The 21,224-nt window shown below is 37.1% G+C and overlaps 1 protein-coding gene and 2 pseudogenes across 1 annotated transcript in view; 2 read left to right on the forward strand and 1 right to left on the reverse strand.

Annotated features, from left to right (window-relative positions):
* The window catches only part of PAFAH1B1 (platelet-activating factor acetylhydrolase 1b, regulatory subunit 1 (45kDa)), a 95,369-nt gene that overhangs the window by 32,996 nt on the left and 41,149 nt on the right, over positions 1–21,224 (forward strand). Inside the window, exon 2 of the mRNA XM_006863245.1 lies at positions 5,751–5,970. Within this exon, the coding sequence (XP_006863307.1) occupies positions 5,939–5,970 (32 nt within the window). The 5' untranslated portion in view covers positions 5,751–5,938. The remainder of the gene's footprint in view (positions 1–5,750; positions 5,971–21,224) is intronic.
* Positions 11,506–12,252, reverse strand: LOC102816222 (annotated as a pseudogene).
* LOC102815831 lies at positions 16,783–17,373 on the forward strand (annotated as a pseudogene).

Consider the following 21,224-nt stretch of genomic DNA (forward strand, 5'->3'; position numbering starts at 1 on the left):
AAGCCCATCAGCTGCTCCTTGGAAACCCTTTACAGGGTCACTGTAGGTCGGAACCAACCCGGTGGCATTTAATAACGACAACAAACAGTTCTGAGGAGCAGCTGGGGAGTTTGAACCTACTGGTTGGCACTTAACAACTACTACATAATAGAATAAGTGATCACTAAAATGATTTTTTTATAAAGGCTGTTTTGATAAGTGTGAAAATTATTTTGTTTAACATGTGATGTTCAGCTGTGTAGATGGTTTCAACTCATAGTAACCCTGTTGTATAGGGTTTCGGAGGAGTGGCTGGTGAGTTTGAACCACCAGCCTTACGATTAGTAGTCCAGTGCTTATCATACAGTGCCACACCAGGACTACGAGGTATTTAACAATTCATTCACTGTTTATTTTAAAAATAATTTTTTAGTGATCTGTTCTTTCTCTTCTCTTTTCCTTTTCCCCTTTATTTCTCAATAAATATATTCTTGCCTAGAAATTACATTGAGGTGTAATGCTTAAGAGTTTTAAAACAGCATACTGTTACTAGCGCTTAGGCAACAGTGATTTGATCTCTAAAAATATTCAGGATATTGGCATACAAATGAATAAGCTAGACTTTTTGTGGTGCTGTGGGCTAATGCGTCAGACTACAAAGTCGTTTGAACTGCAAGGTCGGTGGTTCAAGCTCACCAGCTGCTCTTTGGAAACCCTATACAGGGTCGCTGTGGGTTGGAATAGACTCGATGGCACTTCACAACAATATATACAAATAACTTGTTGAGTGCAATCAAGTTGGTTTTGACCCATAGTGACCCTGTATAGGATTTCCTAGGAGTAGCTGGTAGGTTCCAACCACTGACTTTGTGGTTAGCAATCCAGTGCTTATCCTACAGTGCTACACCTGGACTTGTATGTAAATAAGAAGGGAATATTGAAATATATTTTAAATATACATTTCAAAATTATAAGTCTTTTCAATCACTATCTTGGCTTTGGAAGGATTTTTAAATCCCCTTAAAACGTGTGCAAATTTTGTTTAATTACAGGATTTGTGACACATCTGAACCCCTATTTTCTTCTAAATCTTCATCTATTATGTGCCGTATAAGGAGCTCTGGTGATACAATGGTTAATTAAGCATTAACCTGCTAACTGACAGAGTATTGTTAAATGCTGTCGAGTCAGTTTCGACTCAGTAGGCATCCTGTTTCTGAGGAGTGCCTGGTGGATTTGAACTGCCAACTTTGCAGTTCAAACTGACTTTGCAGTCGAGTGCTTATCCTGTAGCGTCAGAACTCCAGCTGAAAGATTTCTGTTCACCAGCTCTGCTCTGTGGAAAAAAGGATCCTGTGATCTGCTCCTGGAGTAAAGATTTCAGTTTAGGTAACCCTGTGGGGTAATTCTCTACCCCTATAGGCTCTCGTTGTAAGTGGGAATTGACTTGATGATTCCTAAAAACCACAGTGCTCGTTAATACTATTGTTTCTATTTACCATACAATTGTAATAAAAAGAGTTATTAAATGGGAAAGTCTTAAATTTCACCATTCTCTTACTATGACCTTCTAGTTTACCCAAGATATAAACATCTCTTTTTCCTTGATCTTTAATCTCTATTTGTCCCTCCTTTTTTAATTTTCTACATGGTACAACTTAGACTGAATCATCATTTCAACTCTCATGCTTTTGTAACACAGACCTTGCAAAGTCTGTGCCCAACCATAGATTATTCTAAATGTGTACCTTTTCTGTGTCCATACTATACTCACCTTTGTAGATTGATGTCACATTTAAAAATCCATCCTCAAAAATGTCTGTCTTGTACTTTTACTTTTCTGTTAATGTTTTTCTCTCTCTCTCTCTCATTCTTCATAGTAGCTGTTTCAGGCCTTTTAATGCTTTCTACCTTATTCTCACCCAGAAAATGACCTGACTTTCAGTTTTCCGGAAATATAAAAACTTATTTGTGTCTTTTTCTCTTTTGTGACACAGTGATCCCGCATCTTGTGTAAGAAATGACCATTCATTTTCTATATCAGTATCCCATGCCTTTTCTCTTCTTCCTCCGCATTCCTTAAGTCTTTGCTCCATTGAGTATTTATGTCTTCTGATTTTTAATAATGAACTATTTTGGAAAATGTCAAACCCATAAACAAAATTAGAGACTAGTGTAATGAACCTTCATGAATCCATTACACAGCATCAGCAGTTATTAACTCAGTCTTGCTTTATATGTATCCGCCCAGTCTCCCTAACCAATTTATTTTTAAGCAAATTCCAAACATCATTTCACTTATCCCAAACATTTCACCTATAATGTTTTTCCAGATCTACATGCGATCTATAAATTATAATTTGATGATGTTACATTTTTTGTTGTGTCTTTTTAATCTATAGGTGTTTTATTTCCATCTCTTTCTTTTTCTCCTTGGAATTTGTTGAAGAAATTAGTAATTTGTTCTGTAGGATTTTTCATAATAAGGATGTTGGTGATTATATTCCCATGGTATCTTTAACATCTTTCTCTGCCCTCTATTTGTTGTTGTTGTTAAGTATTATGGAGTCGGCTCCGACTCATTGTGAATCCTGCACAGAGTTTCCGAGGTTGTAAATCTTGAAGGGAGCAGAAAGCCTCCTCTTTCTCCCGCAGAACAGCTGGTAGCGTCAAACTGCCGACTCTGAGGTTAGCAGCCCAATTAGTAACCACTACGCTGCCCTCTATAATTTATAGCAAACTGGAACCAGAGGCTTGATCAGATTCAGATTTGATATTTTTTGGCCTGAATACTTAATAGCTCAAGGAGCTCTGGTAGTGTAGTGATTATGAGTTGGGCTGCTAACTTCAAGGTCAGCAGTTCAAAACTGTCAGTTCCGCGAGAAAAAGATGAGACTTTCTGCTCCTGTAAAGATTTACAGCCTCGAAAACCCTAAGCAGGGTTGCTATGAGTTGGAGCTGACTTCACAGCACACCACCACCACCACCACCACAGCTTCGTAGGTTAGACTCCTGGTGTGGTGCTGTAGCATCAGCACTGGACTGCGAACCACAATGTCAGCAGTTCAAACCCACCAGCTGCTTCTTTGAAGCCCTTTACCCAGGGTCACTATGAGTCGTATGGACTAGACAGTGCTTAACAACCACAACTACTTCATAGCTCATGTAGTGTTATTTCATCAAGGGATATATTATGTCTGGTTGGCTCTGTTATGTTAACAACCTTGGTTAATTAGGAGCTGAAAATGTTAAGTCCCATCAAGTGGGTTCTGACTCATAGCGACCCTTTATAGGGTTTCTGAGGAGCACCTGGTGGGTTTGAACTACTGACCAACAACCATAGAAGTTGTTTTTTAACATTTCCGTGTACTTTCTTTTTCATCTCTTTCAGTAGCCACACTTCTTAAAGTACAAGTTTGTACTTCCTAAAGTTTGAATCTCTACATCATGTCTTTGTACACATCATCCCATTTAGCTCTGGTTTCCTGGTTTCTGCATATTAAACAGGGCCCTAACCATGCTGAAGGAATCCTGGTGTGGCACTGTGGGTAAATGCGCCAGACTTCAGAGCCATTTGAACTGCAAGGTTGGTGGTTCAAGCTCACCAGCTGCTCCTCGGAAAACCCTGTAAAGGGTTGCTATGGGTCAGAACCGACTCTACGGCACTTAACAACAACCATGCTGAGTAGTGGATTGTTTCAGACCTTTGCTTATAGTTGAGCAACCTTGGATATTGTTGATTGCTTTTCCTTCTTGAAATACTCCCTTGGCTTCTGTGATGCTCTTTATACCCCCCCCCCTTTTTTGGGGGGGGGGCATTTACCTCTTTACTCTTTAACAGCTTCTTCTTAACCTCAATTGTGGACTCATCTGCTCCCTGTGCTTTGAGTGTTGTGTGGCTCTACCTGGCTCTTCTTGTTGACATTGGTCATCTCGTTCACTGTCATGACTTCAGCTAACCATGGATAAGCATTGGAGCGCAAGGTCATTTGAATTGCAAGGTTCTTATTCAAATTCACTAGCCATTTGTTGGAAAGCAGTACAGGGTCCATATGAGTCGGAACCAACTTACTTGATAGCACTTGACAGCAACAACAGCAAGCCATTAACTGGAGTCCTGCTAGTGAAAGACAGAGATTCGAATCCACTAGCCACTCTTCAGAAACCCTATACACAGCCGCTTGACGGCACTTAACAGTTATCTACCAAAACATTTTTGTAGGTAGTTCTCTTCAGAGCTGACTTGTTTGTACAATTTCCTACTAGATATCCCACAGACACTTTGGAATCAACATATCTAACATAGGATTAATCGTACATTCCCTTATCATACATAAGAGTTTTCTATTCAATTTAATTTTAAGCCAGAAAGATATGGAAGTCTGCTTCTATAAAGACTTAGAGCCTTGGAAAGCCTGTGGGGCAATTCTGCTCTTACCTATAGAGTTCTATGGATTGGAATTGACTTGATGGACAATGGCTGTTGCTTTTGTTTTTCCTGTAATACTTCCTGGAATCTAGTGGAAATTCTAACTAGCTGTTTTTTGCCCAATGTGATAAGACAGACTTTTCTTATTGTTAAGTGTTGTTAAATTCTAATTCAAAGTAACCCCATATAGGGTTTCCCAGGAGCTGGTGAGCTTGAACTGCTGACCCTGCGGTTCAAATCGACTTTACAGTCCAGCACATTAACCCACAGTGCCACACCAGATTAGGAATTGAAACCAGGTCAACTGCTTACAGGACAACTATGCTCACCACTATACCACCAACTCTTTTACCTCCATTTACTCTCATTGATTGATACTGATATCGATTAATAAATATTCTACACAATTATTTTAGATATTGTATATAAATTGATTTTATGTGGTTCAAATTATTTTTAAAAACCCCACAAAACTCTGAAATGCTATTAAATAATATTATCCAAAAGCTACATTAGGGAAGTAGGTTACTATGTGAGCACATAGAATCTAGAGCAGTCCATTCAGTTACTTGTTTTAAAAAAAACATGCTTCTAAGGGACATAAAAGAAATTGAAATAATACTAAAATGGTTTCTTAAGTCCATTGGTTAAGAGGGCGAAAGAAAGATTGTGAAGTGTAGTTATTTACATTATAAATAATGTCAGCCATTTAAGGTTATTGGAGGAGTCCTGGTGTGGCACTGCAGGATAAAGCACTGGGACTGCAAGGTTGGTTTGAACCACAAGGTGGGCGGGTCAAATCCACTAGCCACTTTAGAAACTCTATGCAGGATCACTATGAGTCAGAACCAACTCGTGATGGCACTTAACAACAGCGTTATTTTATTGGTGGTTTACATATAACCTGATGATGGTCACAGCTTGATTTGTATACAGTGTATGAAATCTGTTTTACTTTTTTTCAGGTTAGACTTTTTGGTAAATTAGAAAATTTGGTTTTTGTTTCTATGAAGATACATAGTCTTCTAGAGAAATTATCTGTTAACCGAAGTGAAATTGATATTAGTGTATCTTGCATGTGATGTGGTTGAGAGTGGGTAAACAAACATTAAATTTAAAAATAGTGTTATAAATTTATTAATAGCTCAATAAACTAGTAAAATAATTTAAAATAGAATACTGTGTATTTTGGAATTGAGTTCCACAGTAGATTGAAAACATGTAATATTTATATTAACATTACAGTATTCATCATCTTTGAAAATGTGTATTATAAATAATAATTTAAATTTTAAGTGAAAGAAATAATCTTTTTGTCTTTCTCTTTTCTCTTTTTCTTTAGGTGGAATGAACCTTACTTGTTGAATATCTTCTGGTTACTGGTTGGATTAACTTGTACAAGGATCATTTTCCCCTGCGTGGAAGCCACTTAGTGGCATATTTAATTATAAATCCAGGAATCATAAAGCTTTTAATTTCCCAAAGGAGGGAGATACCACTATATCAAATAAGCTTGACGTTACAGCCAAAATGGTGCTGTCCCAGAGACAACGAGATGAACTGTAAGTTATTCTGTTTTGTGCTTAGAAACAAAACCATAACCAAACATTTCCATAAGGAACAATGTAGTAAATTAAAAATATAACTCTGGAAGATTAAAGCAGTTGTGTACTTTTGAGACAGTTCTGACTCACCCTATTATAGACAGTATAAAACTGCCCCATAGAATTTCCTAGGTTGAAATCTTTACAGGAGCAAATCACCAGGTCTTTTCTCTTGTAGAGCAGCCTGGTGGGTTTGAACAGGTAACCTTTCTTTCCCTTAACATCCAAGCCAAGCTCTTAACCATGGTACCACCAACTGCCCTTTTAAGTTGTTGTTTCCAGTATTTAAATACTGGTTTGGGCAGTTTGGTTTGATTTTAAAGCTGAGTCTGTCTTTGACATAGCTTTATTTAGCCTTGCCCCCCAACCCCCCAAGTAGTATATAAGTTTAAAGCAAAATAGGTAAGTTACTTGGAATAAGTTTTATCTTAAGATTTTCTTTGAAATACAGTATGTTTAGTATATGAAGATGGTGGTGGTAGTGAGCTGTGGAGTCAGTTGACTCATAACAACCCTGCATAGGGTTTCCGAGGCTGTAAATCACTACAGGAGCAGAAAGCCTCATCTTCCGTGTAATGGCTGGTAGTTTCAAACTGCTAACCTTGAGGTTAGCAGCCTGACTCATAACCACTCCTCTACCAGAACTCCTTAGTATAGGAAGATAGGTATTTTTAAATGTTTTAGTCTGGAATTCATATGTTAGAAAAGTGGAGTTCTTCTTCTGTGGCACTGTAGGATAAGCACTGGACTGTTAATGCTAACCTCTAGGTTGGCTGTTCAAACCTACCAGCTGCTTCTTGCAAACCCTAAACAGGGTTGCCTTGAGTCAAGACCAACTTGACAGCATTTTTGCCAAGTTATATTTCTTTATCTTTTATCATCCAGTGGCTATTGCAAGATTTAAATTTTATGAAGTGACTAATTTTGATGGTTAATACAACTACATTAATGAGAGGGGCATGAAATGGCTTGGCTACTATTGTATTATAGCCTTTGTTTTTTATAGGTGAAGAATATGTGTAAATAAAATGTTGATTGATTTTCTTTTAAGCAAAGAAACTATATTTCATTAGTATTATAAGTTGCCATAGAAAGGTTTTAGATCAGCCTGATGGTTCTCTGCTTCTCTCCCTAGGTATCCACAGCATTCTTTATTTTATTTTCATCTTCACTAAAATCTATTATTTTGCTTCCATTTTCTCTGTTGAGGAGGAGGTTTGTTAGACTGAAAATGAATAAACAAGAGTCAGGTTTGTTAGACTGTAAATGAACCTTTACTTTAAATGAATTCAGCTTTTCTGTCCCAATACCAATTATGCCCCTGTTTATTGAAAGAATGAGATAAAAGAAAGAGAAGGTATATGCAAGTGAATTGGACATTAACTTTTAAATTATTCCTTTAAAAATTATTATTATTGACTCAGCCTAAAAGGAACAAATTAGGTTAGGTTACTTTCCCTTTAAGAAATCAAACGATGTATTGCAGTCTGCTGCACAAGACATCTTTACAGTGTTGAAGAGCAGAGATGTCAGTTTGAGGACTAAGGTGAGCCTGACGCAACCCATGGTATTTTCGGTAACCTCATATGTATGTGGAAGCTGGACAGTGAATAAGAAACACTGTAGAAGAATCGATACATTTGAGTTGTGATGTTAGAGGAGAATATTGAAATTACCATGGACTGCCAAAAGAACAAAGAGACCTGTGTTGGAAGAAGTACAACCAGAGTGCGGTTTGGAAAGCATGATGGACAGACTTCATCTGTCATACTTTGGACATATTGTCAGGAGGGACCAGTCACTGGAGAAGGATAGCATGTTTGGTAAAGTGGAGGGTTGGAGAAAAAGAGGAAGACCCCCAATGAGATGGATTACAAACGATGCAACGATTGTGAAATTGACCCAGGATTGGGCAATGTTTCATTTTGTTTGTTGTACGTAGGGTCACTATGAGTTGATACAACTCATACACTATGAGTTGATACGAACTCTATGGCACCTAACAACAAGATTTAAAATTTATTCTTCAATGAAAGTAATTTGTACCTGACAAATAGAAAAGTCACATCAAACTATATAAAAAGTTTTTTCTTTAATCTCTACTTGGCTCCTAATCTTTCTCAGAACAATCCTGACATTTCATTTTTTGGACATATTGCTAATCTGATGTATAGAATGAGTGCTGTACACACAGTACAGGCAGTCTCTGGATTACGAATGAGTTTCCTTCCTAAGTCATTCTTTAAGGTGAATTTGTATATAGATTCTTATTTATAACATTGTTTGTGTTAGTATATAATATATTGTATTCCTTTCTGTGCACAAAAATCATTAAACACTTCCAGATACATAAAACCATTTTTAAAAACATCTTTATACAATAATAATAGTAATGTTTTAATGTATATCACAAAGAGTAATGTTCTTAATATTATTACAAATCATTGTATATATCTTGAGTTTTTAATATAATATGCTTTGGGAGGATGGTAAATATGTCTGTAAATTAGACTTTGGTAACCCAGGGTACCCAGGTACAGCCTGTCTATTGAGTTTCTGAAAACTAAACAGGAATGTAGTGGATTACACATTGGGCTGGTAATCACAAAGTCAACAGTTAAATTCAACAGCATTTCTATGAGAAAGATATGTGCTGTGGAGTGGATTCTAACTCATAGCAACCCTGTACAGGGTTTCCAAGGCTGTAAATCTTTATGGGAGCAGAAAGCTTCATCTTTCTCCCGCGGAACAGCTGGTAGTTTCAAACTGTTGACCTTAAGGTTCGCATCCTGATTCATAACCACTACGCAACCAGAGCTCCTTATAAGTTTGATATAATTTAATAAAAAATACTGGAATTTAGAGTATAAGACATGATTTAGTATTTTTAATAGAATGAATTCATTACTTTGAGGTGAGTTACTATATAAGCACCAGATTGCAAAGCCATTTGAACTGCGAAATTGCCAGTTCAAGCTCACCAGCTGCTCCTTGGACACCCTGTACAGGGTCGCTATGGGTAGGAACCAACTCAACAGCACTTAACAACAATAACAACTATATGAAAGGGCATCAGAAAGTTTGTGGGAAGATCTATTATCTTTTCTTTTTTATTGTGAATTGAGTGAAGGTTTACAGAGCAGATCATCAGTTTTATGTTTAACAAATCATATGCTTCATTTCAGTTGCAACCCCTCAATGTAGCATCAGTTATCCTACTTCCCAACCCTTCTGCATTTTGTATGTAGCTACATTACTGTCCTTTTGACCTTGAATGGTTGACCATTCTGTGATGTGAATACCTCACTGGTAGTGTTGTCCCCTCCTTTATACCTATATACTTACTACTTAGCTGAAAATTGGACCACAAGGGTGAATTAAGTTCCAGACCTGAAGGGTAACTGAGAGCCATCGTCTCAGGTTCCTCTAGTCTGTTTCTGAACAGTAAACTGGGTTTTTCCCATTATCTTTTAATTCTATTTTCCACTGATGTTTTGAGGCTCCCTCATAGATTAATTTTTCAAATTTTCTTGGTTTTTGAACAAGTATAGGATAGTGTATAGAGAAATAAACACTTTATGGAGCATATAGTCTGTGTTTAGGTAGTAGAATGTTAGGAGTTGGATTTTGTCTCCATATCCTAATCTTCATACCATTGAATGTGACCTTTTTTTGGAAGTTAAGGGTCATTGCAGATGTAATTAAGGGGGTTAGTGCCAGTGTCCTTAAAAGAAGACAAAAGACAGAATAAAGGCCAATATAAAGACAGAGGAAGGATGGTCATGTGCAGAAGGAAGCAGAGATGAGAGTTATACTGTCACAAACCAAGGAATGTATGGGATACCGAAGTTATGTGAGACAAGAAAGACCTCCTTAGAGTCTTCAGAGAGAAAGTGGTTTTTCAGACATCCTGAATTCATGTTCTGTGAAAGAATAAATTTCTCTTGTTTGACACTACATAACCAGTTGTCATCCATGGCAAACCCCAGGTGAGTCAGCATAGGTTTAAACCATCTCTATAACCAGCAAACTGGACACATTGCTGTTAAGTCACTTCTGACTCATAGAGATCCTGTAAGACAAAGTAGAACTGCCCAATAGGGTTTCTAAGGGTCCGCAGGGTAAGCACTGGACTGCAAACCCCACAAGGCTGGTGGTTTGAACTTACCAGCCTCTCCACAAAAAATAAATATAAATAAAAGAGGCTATCTTCTTCTAGAAAGATTTACAACCTCAGAAACCCTATAGAAAGTCACTGAGTCGGAACCAACTTGATGGCACTTCGTAAAAACAGTATTTACAGAAGCTGGCTGCCACATCTTTCTCTGAAGTAACAACTGGTGGATTCAGATGGCAGATCTTTCAGTTAGCAGCTGAGTATGTAACAGCTGGGCAACAAGGGCTCCTTTAAACCACATATTTTTGTGTTAATTTCTAGGAAACTAAAAGTTGGTAGAATTGTAATTATCTTCTTAGAGGACATCTTGGCAGTATTTGTTAAAATTTAAAATTATTGGTGACTTCCAGTAATTTCAGTTCTTACAATATAACAAACACATCACAATTCCTAGATACTGGGACTAATGAAAGAGATTACCTTAGCACCCAGGTTCCGCATGTTAGATGTTAAATATTAACAGACTTTGAATGTATAATTAGAACATCTAGGATTATTTGAAATTTGGTAATTAGGGAAAAAATTACAAGTAATATTTTTAATGTAATAAAATACACAAAAGGGTGAGGGATGGATATTTCTGATGCCACCTGTAGCAACCTAGTGTTGTCATTTTGGTATATATTCCCTTCATATTTTCTAGTGTCACTGCTTTCTTTCTTTTTTCAAGTTTTAGTAGTTTTACTGAGAGTGTCTGCAGACTTCCTCATGCTACCATTCCTAAAATGCATCCTCCTCAGTTTTTAATGTATGTCTTAAAATATAATCATGCAGGACCCTTTAAATAAGGCAGTATATACTAACCACCTGAAATAGCTTTCTGCTGCAATTGGTTGATTCAGCATCAACATACAGCATACAGAATTAATAAATATGCAGTTCTCTAGCAATTGTTTAAAAATATTCTAGAAATGAAGAGTGTTTACATTAATTTACAGGGACAGTATTTTATACCAGTAAACGTTGCTTGATCTGTTATATAAAGTAAATAATGCAGCTTAAGAATTAAGCCTGGAAAGATGGATTTCTATTTCCAGTTCAGTCGATTAAAAACATGTGAATGATAATCTCAAAAATAGAGAATCTAGACTCTTCCCATAATAATGTAATGACTCACGAGTTTTCCTCACCTTAAACATAGAAATCTCCACACAGAAAATATCAAAGTTGTATTTCAATGTGATGTAACTGTATAAAACTCTAGAATATGAGCATGAGGTGAAGAATGGATTGAAACCCATGGAATTTAGAAAACACACCTAAGTCTGGAAAAGGTAGAAATAAAAAGATGATTTACAAAAAGTTATAATTAAGCTCTAATCATCACCAGAGTCTGAATCATATTTTGTTTCTTGGATAGTTCTCTTTTCCAGCTTTATGAAGTTGGTTCCAAATTTCTTTTGTCTCCGAAACTGTGGCTCCATTAAATTCCCGCTGTAATTAAGAATATCAGAACAACCAAGCCTCCATTCTAACGTCTCTGTGGTGAAGTCATCTGTATTTCCGAGATCGGTAAATCCAACAACATGATCTTGTGTCTTCCCATCTTTTACTAGTACTAGTGTGGGAATGACTTTGGTCCACAATCTCTCACAAAGGAAAGGTGTTTTTTCTACATTCAGCTTCAAAAATTTGTCTCAAGATGTTAAATGCTAGTCTGTTTATTTTACATCTGAGTGTTGAGTCTCTGTAGAAATGACAAACCACTTTTTAAATCTCCTTGACTTCTTGAAAAAAGTCTCTCTCATTAGGGATTTCTCTGTAGAATTGACAAACCACTTTTTTAATCTCCTTAACTTCTTGAAAAAAGTCTCTCATATTAGGGATTTCTCTGTACTCCCGGTGTCCTTTAGAAATCCATTCTTGTTCTGCTGTAGAGTTTTCCTTAGTGCTTGAAGTCGCTTTTCTTTGAGGCGTTCCAGTTCATCCTCGTCCATCTGATCCAGTTTCTGAATTTCAGAATCAAGATGTTCTTCCACTAAAATGGTAGTCTGAAGCAATTGACTTTCCAGGACTTTTGGAAACATGCCAACTGATGTATGGGCTTCCATTCTTCAGAATGGTAGAGTTTGGCCTTGGAGCTGAACTCTCGGTGATGCTTGAGAAGGGAGGAAGCCGGAGACCCAGAACAGCGGCCCACTAGAGCTCCACTCTCATTGAAGGTGTGGGAGCCTAGGGACTAGTCTCACTGCTTTTGTTGTAATTTGTTTTTCGATTTAGAGTGAGATCAGAGGTTTCAGAGTCAGAGACTTGGCACTGTAGTATATACTTAACACTTGTTGTATGAATTTAAACAAGTTAATTTAGTCTATTTCTTCATCTGTAACACTGTAGATACTTTGTTACAGAATTATGAGAATCAAATATACAATTTTAAAAATGCTTGGCATGATGCCTAATAGTAAGTGCTTCATAAATCTTAGCTGCTTTTGTTAATATATAATGCTCACTTACCTTTTTTTTTTAAAGCTTTACTGTATATTTTCTCACAAAATAGGAAATTAATTATAAAAATCAAATTATATTTGTGTGCATATAAATTATAATCCCACACGTCACGGAACTTTTTGTTTAAAAATTACTGTAAGTTTGACATCTGTGTGTCTGTATGTGTTTTGCATTTTGTTGTTCCATGGCAAATTTTGTGTTCATGACGTTGCTACTTTTTTTCTGTTGGGATGTTTATATTTTTCTTGTTTATTTCTAAGATTTTATTGTATTGATAGTTACTCTTTTTCATATGTTGTAAATAGATTTAATTTAGTGAAATCTTATATCTTTATTTGTTTTTTTCCCTTTGCTGTGGTTGTTAAGTGCTGTCGAGTCAGTTCCTATTCATAGCGACCCTGTACAGGGTTTCTGAGGAGCAGCTGGTGAGCTTAAACCCCTAACCTTGCAGTTCAAGCTGATTTTACAGTCCAGCGCATTAACCTGCAGTGCTACACCAGGACTATGATTGCATAAGTAGTCATTTAAATTTTTTAAGTCACTTTTAAGCTTTCATTTTATAGCTCATTCTGTCATCTGTACTTTTATTTAACATTTGATTATTTATTGGTTTGCTTGAAAGTTTGCAGAGCAAATTAGTTTCCCATTCAATTCATACACATTTTGTTTCATGACATTAATTGTAATCCCTTGGATGTTAACAGCAGCCACCCACTTCCTCCCTGTTGTTGTTATTAAGTGCCATTGAGTTGATTCTGACTCATAGTGACCCTGTAAAGCGTTTCCAAGGAGCAGCTGGTAAGTTTGAACCACAAACCTTGGGGTTAGCAGTCCAGTGCTTATTCTACAATGCCACTTCCACCCTGGGTTCTCCATTTATAGTTACCCATCTTCCCTGCTGCTTCCTGTCATCTGAATTTTGTTAGGGGGCAATAAATGCCTTTTCGGTATTGTATGGTTGATTGTTCTGAGGAATGTGTTCTTCTCATATTGTTGACTTTATAGGACCATAATCTCAGGGGTCCCACTAATCTGCATCTGACCACTAAGTCTGATCTGTTTTATTATTTTATTCTACAATTTTTACCTCACTCTTTCCAAGACTTTCTGTTTTGAACCCTTTGAGTGGTTGGTTGGTAATGGGAACTGGTTACCATCGAGTTGTACGGGCTTCACAGTCATGGTGGCTGTGGTTTGTGTGGTCTGTTAATCTTGTGGACTGATTGTTTCCTTGAGTCTGACTTTCTTTACTCTGAAAAGGGAGACACCAATTTTTTTTTTTTTTTTAACATGGCCACCTGCAGGCTCTTAAAACCCCAGTTGCTACTCATTAAAGTAGGATGTAGCACGTAGTCTTTGTGAACTATGTTATACCAATTAGCCTTAGTTTCCCTTGATATTATGTTCTGAGCCCCAGGTTAGCCACTCATTCCTTAAAGACGTGATATGTGGGTTCTGTTGGCATTTTTTTTTTTTTTAAAGATGGATACCCAGTTTTGCTAATACCATTGTTAAACTATCTCTTTCCCCTTAAATGGATTTCTGCTCTTTGGCGAAGATCAGGTGTTCGTAGGTGGATGGATTAACTTCTGGGTTCTCAATTGGGTTCCATGGATCTGTGTGTCTGTCATTGAACTGAACAAACATTACTTTTCAGATAATCCTTTACTAATTTGAAAGCATCTTCTTACAGACTTAGTTGCATTGGGTTTTGAATTTGTTGTGCTTTCAAGAACCAGGAAAATGTAATTAGTATAGCTTTGTAGAAATTTTCAGCAGTTTTCCTTCTCTCAAATTTATGTTCTAGATAAAGTATTTTGGAGACAAAACCATATCTTGAAATATTTTGAATCAACATATTCAAAGAACTTGGGACTCTTAGAAGTAAAATACCTGTAGATAAATATCTGTAGAAACATGAGAAAATAAGAGTAATAAGAAAAATGCTCTAACCTCAGATGGTTTCAAAATTGTTGTTGTTGTTAAGGGCCATCGAGTTGGTTCTGTCCCATAGCGACCCTGCATAGGGTTTTTCAGAAGCAGCTAGGGATCTTGAACGGCCAACTTTGTGTTTCAAACCAACTTTGCAGTCAGGCGCATTAACCCACAGCGCCACACCAGAACTCCAGATAAGCCCTTTTAAGTCTTCAAAGAATAGATGATTTCTGTGTTGTTTAAGGAGTCCTGGTGTGGAGCTACAGGATAATGCATTGCACCATAAGGTTGGCAGTTCAAAGTCACCAGTTGCTTCTTGGAAACTCTTTACAGAGTGACTATGAGTAGGAACCGACTCACTTGCATACTATTTTAGAAATTGGAAAAAGAAGGAAAAATCAGTTCTTTTATGAGGTTAGCATTGCATGATATCAAAACCTGGTCATTGTAAACTAGTGTCTGGTGTGGTGCTATAGTATCAGCACTGGACTTTGAATCACAAGACTGACAGTTCGAACCCACCAACTGTTCCTCAGAAACTCAATGCAGTCACTATGAGTCAGAACCCACTTGACAGCACTTAACAATAATAATACCATTAATAAACATAACAGAAATCTAGATAGAATATATAAATATATTAAGTTTTATATTATGACCAAATAGGCTATATTCCAGGAATACATTGTCAGAAGATTTTCATATAACTCAGCATATTCAAGAAGTAACATTTAATGATCTTACTCATTAAAATAAGAGCACTGGTGGGTCAACAGTTTGAATCTGTCAGCTTCTCTGAGGGAGAAAAATGAGATTTCTGTTCCCCTAAAGATTTACAACCTCCTGAACACTCTACAGGGCAGCTGTGAGTCAGAACTGACTTTACAGCACACCACCACTGTGACCATACATTAAAATGGGAGTCCTGGTATGGTGCTGTAAGATAAGCTCTGTACTGGTATCTGCAAGGTAGGTGATTCGAACTTACCAGCTGCTCCTTGGAAAACCCTTTTTAGGATCACTGAGTCGGAACTAACTTGACAGCACTTAAAAACAATGACATACATTAAAATAGAGACAGTTTAAATTGCAGACAGTTAACCATTCAACTACTAGCCAAAACGTTAGCAGTTACAACCCTGTAAATCTTTTTTCTTTTTATTCATTAGTGGTAATTTTTATTATATTGATTATTAGAAGCTAAAACAAACTATAAAGAACAAAGAAAATAAAGGGACGATTAAATGCTTTTTAAGATTTCAATTTTTTACACTCCCATTAAAAATCAAACAAAACTGACTTTTGCTCTCCAGGTGATTTTGGTTGATAGTAACCAGGACAGAGTAGAACTGCCCCGTCTTTACAGGAGCAGATCTTTTCTGCTATGAAGCAGCAGGTGGATTCAAGTTGGTATAAAACTTAATTATTACAATGTCCTTCTCCAGGAGCTGATCCCTCCTGATAACAGGCCCAAAGAACAAGAGACAGAGTCTCACTGTCCTTGTTATGCTGTAAATCTTTATGGAAGCAGAGAGCTTTATCTTTCTTCTGCAAAGCAACCTTGTAAGTGTGTGAGAATTCTATGTTGAACTGAAGAAAAAAACCCTAAAGATCAACAACTCACATTTTATATAATGATACAGTTAAATTCAAGAACAATTTATATATGATCACTACTGTGATTTAACATTGTTCCATATGTACTAATAAATTCATTAAATCAAGAAAACTAAGTATAGGTATAAATGTTGTGATGGCAGATTTCTTTTTTCTGTATGATGTGGTTATCTAGAAAACCCAAAATTCTAAAATTAATATTAATATGTACTGTTCATCCATATTTACAATCATATAATCTATAAAATTTACTTTCCCCTACTCAGCATTTTCATAAATGTTTTTCTATATTACCACATATATCCTATTTACCTTAAGTACCCTGTTCTAGAATATTCATAGTGTTTCCACTTTTATGTTTTCAGTAATGCTTAGATTGTCTGTTGTTATCAAAGTACTGTCAAGTTGTTTCCAATTCATAGTTATCCTGTGTAGGGTTTCCAAGGAGGGTTTGAACTGCTTGTGATTGGTTTGACTAGAGAGGTGGAACTATGAAGTGGCAATTTTCCCATTTTTGTTGGTCAATTTTCTTTGGAAACCAAATTTATAAACAAAATGATTTAATCTAGTGTTGCTGTGCAGTGAAGTTAGTCATGCAGAACGCTACACATTTAAAGAGGGAACTGACCTGTTAACCACAGAATCGCCCCAGGTATCATATGCTAGCAAGAAGGGCCAGATGGATGACCTTCAAGCTTAAATATTAGGTGGGGCCAAAATACCTTATGCAGAAGTTGTTTTCAAGTTGGAAGTTATCATTTATCAGAAATACCCACTCGAACCTCCTGAGATCTGATTTCTGATTCCAGTCTATCATTCAAACATTGAGTCTGCTGGAAGGATTTATGTAGATGTTCTCAAACTGTCACCAAAATGTTCCTGGAGACCATTTCCTCAACACTGTGACTGTACTGACTTCAATTCAGCTGCTTACGTCTGAGCACAACCCTAATGACCTGCTCACAGTTGACATATCCTCAGAATATAAATATAGTAAGGCAATCTTCTTCAAGAATGCCAGGCAATGGACAGAGACGCACACAAGACAGAAACAGGAGGCTGATGAGGAGGAGATGCCAGATAAACTACCAAAGACCAGTGACCTAGAAGCACACACAAAGCATACAAAAGGAAAGGCAGGTTAAGTAGAAGGGATAGAAAAGAAATTTCATCCTGATATTTAGATTTCTTTTGATCTTAGTTAATGTATCTTTATTCTTTGCCACGGTGGTCTAACTTGCCTACCTGTCCCCTTTGAATGTATGTGCTCATCTATATCTGATGACATAATTTTTGTATCCCATAAACAGACCCTGTATATTCTGCACAACAGTGATTTTCCGAGTATTATTTTTATTTATTGTGTACCCACATATTTTAAAACCTCTTAATCTGAAAAATAATCATTAAATGTTGAAAAAAATAATGAATCCACTAGAAAGAATACCATAATGTACTTAATTCAATAACAATAGAAAGGCAATGTTTTAAGGGCTGCATAGGGTTTCCAAGGCTGTAAATCTGACCGTGAGCAGAAAACCTCATCTTTCTCCCACAGAACAGCTGGTAGGTTTGAACTGCTGACCTTGAGGTTAGCAGCCCACCTTGTAACCACTACGCTACCAGAGTTCCATATACATACACACACGTATATATTATTGTTTAGTGCTGTTGAGTCAGTTCTGACCTGTAGCGACCCTCCAGGAAGTAACTGGTAAGCTTGAACTGCTGACCTTGCAGCTCAAACTGATGTTGCAGTCCAGCATATTAACCCACCAGCACCACACCAGGACTCCTTTGATCTCAAATGACTGATTATCTTAAGGTGTGAGTATCTCCTTTTATTTTCTGTTGTTTGGCTAGAAATTGAGCCATGAAGGTGAATTGAATTCCAAGATGGAAGGGTAACTACCTACCATAGTCTGGGGGGTTCCACCAGTCTGTATTCGACCAATAAGCCTGATCTTTTTTGATTTTTAGTTCCATATTTTTTTCTATTCAGGACTTTGTAATGTGGTGCCTTTCAGAGCAATTGGTAGTGGCAGTTGGGCACCATTGAGTTCTTAGGGCCTCAGGTTCCAACTGGAGGCTGAGAGGTTCAGTTGTTCCATTCGTCCATTGGACTAATTGTTTCCTTGCTTTTTATCTATTTCCTCACTCTTGGCTTTCGACAGGGAGAGACAGTTAGTTGTACCTTAGCTGGCTGCTCACAAGCTTTTCAGACTGCAGCTACTACTCACCAAGGTAGAATGGTAGAACATTGTTTTTGTAGACTGCTTTGCCAATTGACCTTGGTTTAAGTGTTCGGTTATAGCTATTTTCATAATGTTGCCCTCTTGTTTTTAAGCAAGTTCTTTTTTCTTTAAAGAAGTTAATTGAAGAAGACTGGGTGGCACAGTGGTTTGTAATCAACTGCTTACATAAAGGTTAACAGTTCAAATCCATCTAGTATCTCTTGGGTATTATAAGGACCTGGCAAACTGCTTCTATAAAGACTACAGCCAAGAAAGCCCTGTGGTGTGGTTATATTCTGTAATACATAGGATCTCCTGAGTCACAAAATAACAAAACGAGAAACTACAGTGCACCAGACTGCAGAGCTGTTTGAACTTCAAGGTCAGCGGTTCAGGTTCACTAGCTACTCCATGGGAACCATATTCAGGGTTCCTATGGGTCAAAACGGACTCGACAGCACTTAACAACAACAACAACAATCATGGAAACTATAACCATATTGCCAATATCAGAGTAAAAAAATTATTAAAGGCCTTCTGAGTCAAAAGAAGTCTTCAAAAGAAGACTTGAGTCTTCTCATTTTGTTTAATATGTAATATTTTGTTCTTTGTAAGTTTTTTAATTAAAATATTTCATTCTGTAGGAAACATAATATCCTAATCATTCTGGATTTTAAAAATTACGACTTGGCATCCTGTACTATAGGACTACTGGTATTTTCCCCTGCTGTTAATGTTATGCTTGTCAAAACAATAAGCCAAGAAATCAGAACACTTATTTTGTCAGCTTGAACCCAAATTTTGAATTACTTATTGCTTCAAACAGTGTAATTTAATATTTGTTGATAAAAGAGTAAAGTGTAGATATTACTAAAAATCATCAAGAAACAGGGAGAAAGTTATGTTCCTGAAGCTCCCATTTTATGCATGAGGTTGGAGTTCAACCAAAGCCTGGGATACAGTTAGGATATTTAAGAATGAGGAAAGGGAACCAGGGGGTAAGCAAGTGAATCATCAGACAGCACTGTAACGACAGCCATACTGATGTCAAAATTGTTAGTCTGCTTTAGCCCTATAATACATTGTATACCCTCTTACTCACTAGGAGGGTGAAAACTCAATCAACAAATGGAACCTATGTTTAGTCAGATACTTCCCTATGATGCTTATTATGAATGTTGTTGCTGTTAAGTGCCGTAAAGTCGGTTCCAACCCATAGCAACCCTGTATAGGGTTTCCGAGGAGCAGCTGGTGAGCTTGAACCGCTGACCTTGCGGTTCAAATGGCTTTGCAGTCTGGCGCATTAACCCATAGCTCCACACCGGACTCCTTATTATGAATATGATCTAATTTTAAGGGATCTTTTTTTTTTTTTTTTTTGCTTTAGGGCTTGATTTTAGTGCTTTAGGGTGGGTTTCATCTCTTTTCATCTACTTGTGGTGCTATAAGTTAAGCATTGGACTGCTAACAACAAGGTTAGCATTTCAGACTCACTAACTGCTCCTTGGAAACCCTATTAAGTGTTGTTGGAACTAACTCAGTGGCAAGCAACTCAACAATCTACTTGTATACATCTGATAAACCTTTAAAAAATATTACATTCATCAGATTACTTTTTCTGGCTTTGAATGCCTTTCTGTCACTTCATTTCCAGTATTTATGCCTGTTATTTAAGATGAATTGCTTTTTAGAGCAGTTTTAAGTATTTTTCAGATGCCTTTTAATATACAGTATGATCTCTATCATGCATCAGTCTCCTTCCTTCTCATTCCTCTGCCTATGTAGTTAAGTGCCATTGATTTGGTTCTGAGAGTGATCCAGTTCAGGATTTCCAAGGCTTTAAATCTAAAGAGCAGAAAACCTCATCTTTCTCCTACAGAGTGATTGGCATGCTTGAACTGCGGATCTTGTGATTTGTAGTCCAGTGTTTATCACATGAAGCCACTGCATTCGCCTCCTGACAATAATTTTAAGGCCTAATTCAAATTTCACTGTTATAAATCTCATTTAACTATTTAATGAATTAAGTTTCACCTACTTTGGTAACTTCTGTTTTGTTCCTCTGATAGATTTATAAATGTGGCACTGCAGGTTAATGCAAGGTTGGTTTGAATCACAAGGTTGGCAGCTCAAGCTCAACCAGCCACTCCTTGTAAACTCTTTACAGGGTGACTGTGAGTTGGAACTGACTCAATGGCACTTAACAAGAAGAAGGCCAGAGACCATAACTTCACCATTTTATATGGCATTGGGGTCCTGGTATGGTGCTACAGGATAAGCACTGTACTGCTAACTTTAAGGTCAGTGGTTCAAACACAGCTGCGTCTCAGAAAACACTATACAGAGTAGCTATGAGTCAGAACTAACTCAATATTTTTGTTAGGTGCCATCAAGTCAGTACCAATACATAGAAACCCTATGCACAACAGAACAAAACACTGCCTAGTCCTTGGTCAACCTCACAATTGTTGCTGTACCTGAGCCCTTCGCTGCTGCCACCATGCCAGTCCATCTCATTGGGGTCTTCCTCTTTTTCTCCGACCCTCCACTTTGCCAAACATGATAATTCTCCTGTGACTGGTCCCTCCTGACAATATGTCTGAAGTATGACAAATGAAGTCTGGCCATCCTGACTTCTAAGGAGCACTCTGGCTGTACTTCTTCCAACACACAGTCTGTTTTGTTCTTTGGCAGTCCACTGTACTTTTAAAATATTCTCCTCCAGCAACATAACTCAAATGTATCAATTCTTATATGGTCTCCCTTATTCACTGTCCAGCTTTCGTATGCATATGAGATTA

Source organism: Chrysochloris asiatica, unplaced genomic scaffold, assembly GCF_000296735.1.
Source record: "Chrysochloris asiatica unplaced genomic scaffold, ChrAsi1.0 scaffold00054, whole genome shotgun sequence".
Taxonomy (NCBI): Eukaryota; Metazoa; Chordata; class Mammalia; order Afrosoricida; family Chrysochloridae; genus Chrysochloris; species Chrysochloris asiatica.